Below are 8,506 nucleotides of genomic sequence, written 5' to 3' on the forward strand. Positions count from 1 at the left end.
ATAGGCAGAGTTTGGATTAATCACATGTCAAATTTCAAAACTAAATTTAATCATAAACACTCTCATCCATTGGCAAACACCCTCTTCGTAGTTCTTGTCATGTGTAGCAAACGTTCAAAGTAATCTAAGAATTTCAACTTTATTTTTCATTTGGCTAAAAATATAAAACCACGGAACCTTAGGTTTTACCTGTCTACAAATTTGGATCCCCACCAGGATTAGGTGCCCATGATTTTAGGTTTAATATGAATTTTACTTGAAGAGATCATTTTCCTCATTGATTTCTGAATGCTTAGTATAAGAAGCTTAATATAAAACTAAGAATCTCGGACTGTTAAAATTTTTAAAATTTGGTTGACTTGTCCACACTCCCTATTCAAAAGAAAATCCAGGTTGGACATGAGATAGTTAGGTTGCTGCTTTAAGGAGTACATGAAACCCAAAATGACATTTGTGGGGGGAAGGGGAAGGGGAAGGGGGTGGGGGGATTTCCCTTAGTGGATCTTTTAATCAAAAGTATTAGAAAGGGCCTATCTCCCACTTTCAACTTTTTGAAATTTACATTTAGTACTTGTCTTATACCCAAATTGGGTACATGACATTGTAAAGCTAAAACAAACACACAACCCCCTCCCCTAATTAATTATGTTTATAGTTTAATAAATAATAAGGAATTACAGAGAAGGTCAGTGAGGTCTCCATCCATGGTGGGAGGCATCAAGTTGGCCACCTGCTGCTAATCTTCTGATACTGTTTGTGGAATAACTTTTATATAAAGAAGGAAAGAACACTTGCTGTAATAGATTATAAGTTGAAAATGGGCTACCAACATTTAAAGGTTGGTTCTACAACACCACAACAAAATACTTTTAGGGACGGTTTTTCCTTTCCATTGCTAAAAAAAAGGTTGATATTAATCTCTTTTGTTGTAGCAATAATACAAGTGCACAACATAGAGTGCAGATTCCAGCATGCACCCTCTCACATAATATGATGTGCGTCTCACACTAGCACTCTGTGTTTTTATGATCCATGTGAGTCCCAAGTGGATGATATTATTCTTTACATTACTCATTTCATGAATTGAGAAAGCATTCTATAATTAGTCACAGGGTCCACCTACCTGCACCAGCTTTGAGAACCTTTCCTAAGATTGGACACCTAAATATTCTGTATCACAGATGAAATTGACCATTTATGTGTTAGTTGTTAGGCTTACTTCAACTTCTATTATATAGAAATAATCAGATTGGTTCCATATGGTTACTAATCCAGTATTAAATTAGCAAGAGATCAGCATTGTAATTTATAAACCTTCTTGGGACAAACTTAATTATTTTTTCTCTCAGGAAATGTTATATTTAATGAGTGGTTGATGCCATTACAGCAATGTACAGTGTTCCCCTGGTCCACAAGAATTAACAATATAACTCTTCTAAGTTATATAATCAATATTTATCATATGATCATTGTGTTGGAACCTAGGAGACCATCTCATTAGCAGGTCATAAGGAACTAAACATTATATGTGGAATCTATTCCTACTTCATTTAGTGTTCACCTGCTCTCTAATTTCCATTTTTATTATCTACTTATGTTGGGATTTTAACTATGCATGTCCTCTTTATACCTACCCAACATTAAACATCTACTCATGTTGAGATTTTAACACTAAGATTCTATATTATATGGTTCAGAAGTAGGGCCTTAATTGACCCTTAATCAGTCCGATTTCGAATGGATTTGCATATTCAGTTCTAATCGGACGACCCATTGGGTCAATTGGGTTGGACCAAGGCCGATCGATTAATGAAAAATTATATCTTAAAATATCTATAAATATCTAACCTTTTTCTATTAAGGCTAAGCTAGTCAATTGTTTGTACTTAAATTATATGAAGCCATGCATTGGGTTATGTAAAATAATTCTTTCCAAGTGTACTGGTTTTCCTCTCTTCTTATTTTAAACCTTGAAGGGGATACAAAGAAACAAGCCATCAGAGAATCTGTGTGTCTAACAACACCTGATCCAAGGTTTATTCTACAAAATTTTATAGCAAACACTCCATGTGTTTACTAGAATTCTAAAACAACCCATTCAATAAAGATCAATCATGAGTGATCAGAAACAAAAGCTAATATATGAATTCTTGGATGACCAAACTAAGACTTATCTTTCGGAGGCATAGGAGAGAGATGGATTTTAATTGCCTGCATGAATGGTTTCCCTTTTTGAGTTTGAAAAGAAGCCTACTTTGTTGTAAGTCTAACTATGATGGATTATTCCTTTTTTTTTTTTTTTTTTAGATGCTTCATTTATGCCATTGTTTATCATTATTAGCTTATGTAACTGTCAAAACTGTAAGTATATACTCCTTGGCATGGTTTTAGGTATTGCAACTGGAACATATTGGTATTGGCCATGGTCGATCATATTTCTACCATCAAACAAGAGGATGAATGATCTAAAAACCCCTGTATCAGTATTTTGAGGGGTAAAATAATTTGATTTGTATCAGTATTGATGGCATACAATACCATGCACTAAACCCTGTTTTATTGGGATTCAGCTCTTCTCCAATTAATTGGCGCCCAATTAGTGATCCAAGGGCTGGGAGGACACTAGACATGCATCCCAATACATGGGCGTATATCCTCAGGTCCTTCTAACCCTTAGATCATTAATTGGATGTCCAATTAATTGGAGAGGATCTTTTTTCACTCGGTGTTTCTTTATTTTACATCTGTTACTGTCCTTACCCTTTATTATACGAGGAAATTTAAAAGAAGAAGAAAAGGAAAGAAAAACGAAGACTGCTTTTCTGTTCTGAGAGAAGATGAGAGAGAAGTTCATGGGGGTGGTTGCTGTTGTGCACAACTTTATTTTGAATAACGGGCCCTAAGACACAAGGAATCCTAATGTGGGCCTTGGACCACCCCAAAGCGTCCGGAACTGGAGAGAGAGTGGGACGGACCTAGCGGACACTTTTGTGGGTTTAGGACCACATTGCATAGATTTTAGGTATCAGATATAGGTTGATCCAAAGAATGAGAGTCGGCTTTCTTAAGGGAGTTCTTCCTCAATAGCTCAGTGGTAAAGTGATCGGCTGTTAACTAATTAATTGGAGGTTCAAATTGAAGCCTCCAAGTCTGTCGATGGCCGAGATGTCTATCTGGTGTCTTAAACGCTTACTTAATACAATGTGAGTAAGCTTGATGTTCAAGACAATTTTTTTTTTTTTTTAAAGGAAAGATAGCCTTGTGAATGACTGGATGCTATGATGATCAAGGCATCCCAGCATTGACACACCTTTGACTCGTGTGTTAACGTTGAGATGGAGGGTGGGGATGCGTCCCCACTGTCTCCACATGGGGACCTGACCTTGATTCGAGGCGAAGGGACTGTTGGGAACACCATTTTGAACAGTATGATTGCTTTTCAAACAAATTCCAAATAAGAAAGGACAGTCTCTTGTGGCATTTGCTACACTACAACCGCCGCTCCCTTTCTATTCTCGGTAGTGTCTTCTCTTTCACTATTTGCCAGAATAACCCTTACTCTAAAAATTGTTACCCTAGCCAAGCTCTTATATAGTCCTATCTGTGTCTCCCTAATTGTTACTCTAACCTATTTTAATGATTCATATATTTCTCCCCTAGAATACCTTTTTGAAAATCAGAATCAGATCATTCGAATTGATTGATTCAAATTGACATTGATTGTGATTGATCTAAACTTTTACCTTCTCAGGATCAGATGATTCTAAGGTTTTTGGGACCAAATTATTAGACTTTACATATGGAAGGCAGTTCTAAGGTTTTTGAGATCAATTCCAATTGCCCCATTCTAAGTTTAAAATCCTTATCCTAGAGTCAAATGGTAATAAAAATTGTGTGTAAACTGGTCTGGATACCTTGGTTAAAAAAAAAAAAAATTTGTGTATGAAAATCTGCCTTTAACCAGCCTTTCTTCCCCTAGTCCTCTCTTTCTTCTACTTCCTATCAATTCCAGGACCCGATTAGACCTTCCGGTCTGGTCTGATCCGATCCGGATCTCAGAGATGGTATCAAGACAGAAAGTGGCATCTTCAGATCTTCCAGAACAGCTAGGGCCTGGGGGAAGGTGACTAGGTGGATAGGCACAAGAAATCAATATTACTTTTAAAAAAACAAAGACAGGCCAATGTTGATGTCGGAGGTAGTGGGGTCCGCTGGCTCCTATCACATGGTTGGTGAAAGATGTGGACCACTCACGTCTTATCAAAAATTCAAAATCCCATCAAAAGAGGGATAGGAAGGGCCTCTTGGATGGGGGGAGGGGTTAAAGAGTTGAGAGAGACTCGGAATTGGAAAGAGGAATTTTTTGCAAAGTATCTTTGCTCTGTCATGCCATGGGGCCCAAACCTCCTCACCCATTTTGACTGGCCCCTCTCTCTCTCTCTCTAGGCAGAGATCCAAATAATAAGTCATACAAGGCCGGCCCAGGTCTTGAACTTGTTTCAAAGCCCATGAGCTTTCGCTGTCACCCTATAATCTCAAATTTTATATTTTTTGCTAACAAAGGTGTCTGGAGACCCGGACCCTCAGCCTGATTAGATCCCAGGCACGTTCATATGCCTCTACACACGCAACGGGTCAACACCGGATCCTATGAGAACCATAGAAGCTGTGAGGCGGGCCCCAAGGCTTCAAAGGGAGTTGAATTCAGGACATACATCGATAAAGGCTCAGCACCTTGCCAACTGAGCTAGAACATTGGGGTTTATAATCTCGGATCTTTCTCCCTTCTTAACATCTCTAAAACGCAGCGTCTTAATGTACCCATCACAAGGCTCGAACCACACTTGAACAGTCTGGTGGGATGACTTAGAGTCAGATTCTGGACTAACCATTGGATCATCTCAACCATAGAACACGGGACCTAGAAGGCCGAAAGCTCATAACCCAATTAAATGGATCATGCTTCCAAATCTGCATAATCGTTACCATCAAAGCTCATGAGAAAATTAAAGCTCACGTTAAATGGTCTTTCTCAGTCTATTTCAAAAGGACAAGAGCTTGTCTAAATCCAAGCATATAACTTCCACAGCCTGAAATGATTGCCAACCAAAGCAAAGCAGGCACTGTCAAAGGTGATTATCTTGAGGAGTTGTCTATATAGGCCCACGAGGCCTCAAATGCCTCTTGGTCCACCCACAAAGGAATACAAAATGTATAACCAAAGCTGTCAACTGAGTGGGCTATGTTTAGGACAGTCCCCATTACGAACTGGACCTGATCCTATCACTACGCAGAGCTTAAAATGTAAAGTCCCTTTGCATTGCCCCAAGTTTCTAGCCTAGCCTGATGGAGCATCAGAGCTTAAAGACAGCCCAATTTTACAAAGGAGAGTTTTCCTCCACCCTGGGGTCCACCCTGGGGATGAAGGAAAGGTACACCCGAAGTCATTATTACTATCCCACTATTGTACAAAGTCAATAATGCCCTCCCTATTATTCCCAATACCCATTCCAAGACACTACCCTGATCAATGAAGGAATTCCTTCTTCACCGCGAGTGAAAGTAAACTATCTCTCACCCACACCCAATTCATGAAACACAAAAATTGGTAGCCCAAGTGCCAATCTGTCAGCTCGGACCAAATCAGTTTTGGTGTAGAAATGGTGAATCCAAAACAAAAGAAAAGAGATGGTTCGATTTAGGTTAGATTTCAGCTTATCAATTCTCATATCAGGGTGTTATTGGGTCAGTTTCGATTTCAGCCTGGTTTTAATTCGGTATTACCATATATTCGTATACATTTATTATGGAATATATATATGTATAAATAAATTATGATAAAATTATAATTTTTAATGAGTTTCACTGTTATCGAAATCTTATCGGTTTGGTTCCAGTCAGGTTTTTTTTGTGTTCAATTCCGTTTCAACTGATTTTGGTTTCAGTTCTGTTAGATTCCCGGTTCGCGGTACCCCAATCCAAAGCCAATCCAATAAAGATCAGTTCTGTTCATGTTGGTATCACCAGTTCAGCTTGCACTGGCACGCCAAGGTAGCCCATGCCCAGCCTAAAACTTAACCCACGGAAGAACTTAATGGGCCTCAACCATGATACCCTAGTCTGTTGATAAGCCTGGTAGGGATTCCCCCATGACTATCACCTGATGCAGACATACCGCTGCATAGGAGAAGTTAGGAACACTTACAGAACTGACAGATTAACTAACAAAGATGTTGAGCTGCCTCATTTTTAACAGAGGTAAACACCCTATAACTAAGAGAATGATTACACTTCCTGATGAGCAAAATCAGAGGAAGAAATGGAAGGGCATAAATCTGGGAAATGTTTCAAGGGATCACAATATTGTCTACGCAGTGAATTTTATGACATTGTTTCAAATACTAACCTCCTTTAATGTAGATGGTCGGTCCTCATTCCCTACCCATGCAACCCAGTTAGCAGTTTGTGAGACTTTGATGCATTACGTATCAGCTTTCATATATAAAGAAAGAAAAAATATGGATCCCTCTGCAGATTGGGCCATTTTCTTTCCTTCATTACACCCGGGTTGAGAGCACTTCTTAATCACTTCGAAAGCAAATCTCCATATATAAAGAGTGACTCTGAGGAAGACTGCATGTCCTTGCTATTATGGATCACTAAATAAGAGCAAAATACAAGTAAAAGATCAAAATAACAGGAACCACCAAAAGAGAACATAAAAGCATCAATAAGGGAAAAAGAAAATATATGGAGGGGGATGGTAAGGAAGAAATGACAGGAAAAATGAATGCAAATGTCATAAAAACAGAGTTTACCTCAAATCTCGCCGTACCCAACTAGCTTCCACTGCTGCACCATCAAACAAGAGACGATATTATTCCAATTGAACAGGAATTTACAAACTGCACCCCCTGATTCCCTCAATTCAAAGATCAACTACCCTTACCAAGCTATTTCAGACCAACATTCAGCTTTTAACAGCACCAGCATTGTTGTTAATCCTTATCATATAAAGTCCAACGTAAACCTAAACTTGCATGGACATCTCATCTGCAAATTGATTCCTCCATGCTAGTTATGTCAGGAAATTCATCAATTGACTTCAGCTTTTCAAGGATCAGCTTTTCTTGCCTGGCATCTATGGTGCTTTGCAGTCAAGAACTCACAAATGGTAAAAGGATGTATCAGGTAATAATATTCAACAAAACCTATCAGCACAACTTAAAAACAAATTTTCCTCGAGTGGCAATTGCATTGACATGCATAAAAGCATATAAGACTCCAGGAGAGCCGGAGGGGCTATTTAACATTCTCTAAAGCAGCCTTGAGCCAAAACAAAATCAAACTGCAAACCAATATCTGAAGTGAAGGATTCCATGCTTATAATATGTACAATAGTGGAAAGTGTTTTCATTATAGAAATACTTTTGTTACCGCTGTAAGGCAACAAAACAGCTAGGATACATTCCTGATCTGGGTTTTCAGTGAAATTGGAATGGAGGGCATTCCCAGCAGTGTCCACTATAGCAGAAGTTGTCATGGATGATTCAATGCACAAAATGGCAGCTATGGCATCTAATCGAGTCACCTCGTTTCTGAACATGAGTCTTGCATGTGCTGCAATGTTAATAATGTCAAAATCTCAGGACAGTGGAATTTTGAGAGGATGCAATATGAAGAAGGCAGTACCAGACCCTGGGCTAGGCGTATCAAACTTTCAAGCATGCGTACAGTTGTCCTTGCTGCATAATAGAAGCAAGTCTATGAAGACAAAAATGGCTTATCAAACAGAGATGTATTTGTATGGGGTCAAACCTGCATTCTCTGTTGCTGATCTTCTTTGGAGTTGATAATAGCTAGAAATAACTCTTTCTGCGTCCTTGGTCAGGACAGGTTTGAAGTGTCTTTTTACAAAGTGAATGTACCTGCAAGAAGATTATTCAGAACGCCCAAACACATGGAAAGGTTCTTAAAACAACTTTAACTGCACAGATATAATGTTATCAGGTTCTAATGGGTGATCACATTAGTTCTATTGAAGTGATGTTTGGGTAGAGCCATTTTATATGTTACCTGGGCTGGGGAATGGGCATGTGTTGAGTCAGATACAGGACCATCCAAAATAAGTACACATATAGGGAATCAGGGATACCAACCATTTCTCTGAAGCTCTATCAATTCTCTTTTCAAATACCATTTCTATTCCTATTATGATTGGGATTGCGAGTGTAATCCTACATCTTGACCATTTTAGTTAAACGAATATAAAATCTTGACAACACTTAAGTATGTCAACAGTTTTCTAGCTGAAGACACCAAAAACACATTATTAACAAAAAAAATTGTCTGTTGGACAAACTTAGCTATTAAATGTAAATACATTAATAAACAACTCCATTTTGTTATGCTTTAGCAAAAGGAATGACTCGTTAAGACCACATAAAATGTCATTTTTGTATTTTATTTTATTTTATTTTATTTTATTTTTTTTGGGGGGGGGGGG

At 38.4% G+C, this 8,506-nt stretch overlaps 1 protein-coding gene across 5 annotated transcripts in view; it reads right to left on the reverse strand.

The window, feature by feature from the left end:
- Positions 1–864: 864 nt before the first annotated feature.
- The window catches only part of LOC122082582 (probable DNA helicase MCM9), a 22,962-nt gene continuing 15,320 nt past the window's right edge, over positions 865–8,506 (reverse strand). For 2 of the 5 annotated variants that reach the window (XM_042650248.1, XM_042650245.1), the window contains exons 17-22: positions 7,819–7,928; positions 7,698–7,745; positions 7,468–7,620; positions 6,950–7,141; positions 6,819–6,852; positions 6,218–6,659 (exon numbers count right to left, since the gene is read on the reverse strand). In XM_042650248.1, the coding sequence (XP_042506182.1) occupies positions 7,050–7,141; positions 7,468–7,620; positions 7,698–7,745; positions 7,819–7,928 (403 nt within the window). In that variant the 3' untranslated portion in view covers positions 6,218–6,659; positions 6,819–6,852; positions 6,950–7,049. Of the gene's footprint in view, positions 1,171–6,217; positions 6,660–6,818; positions 6,853–6,949; positions 7,142–7,467; positions 7,621–7,692; positions 7,746–7,818; positions 7,929–8,506 lie in introns of those variants that run through there. The other 3 variants (XM_042650246.1, XM_042650247.1, XM_042650249.1) reach the window with 3 other exon arrangements.

This window comes from Macadamia integrifolia, chromosome 6, assembly GCF_013358625.1.
Source record: "Macadamia integrifolia cultivar HAES 741 chromosome 6, SCU_Mint_v3, whole genome shotgun sequence".
In the NCBI taxonomy this organism is placed as follows: domain Eukaryota; kingdom Viridiplantae; phylum Streptophyta; class Magnoliopsida; order Proteales; family Proteaceae; genus Macadamia; species Macadamia integrifolia.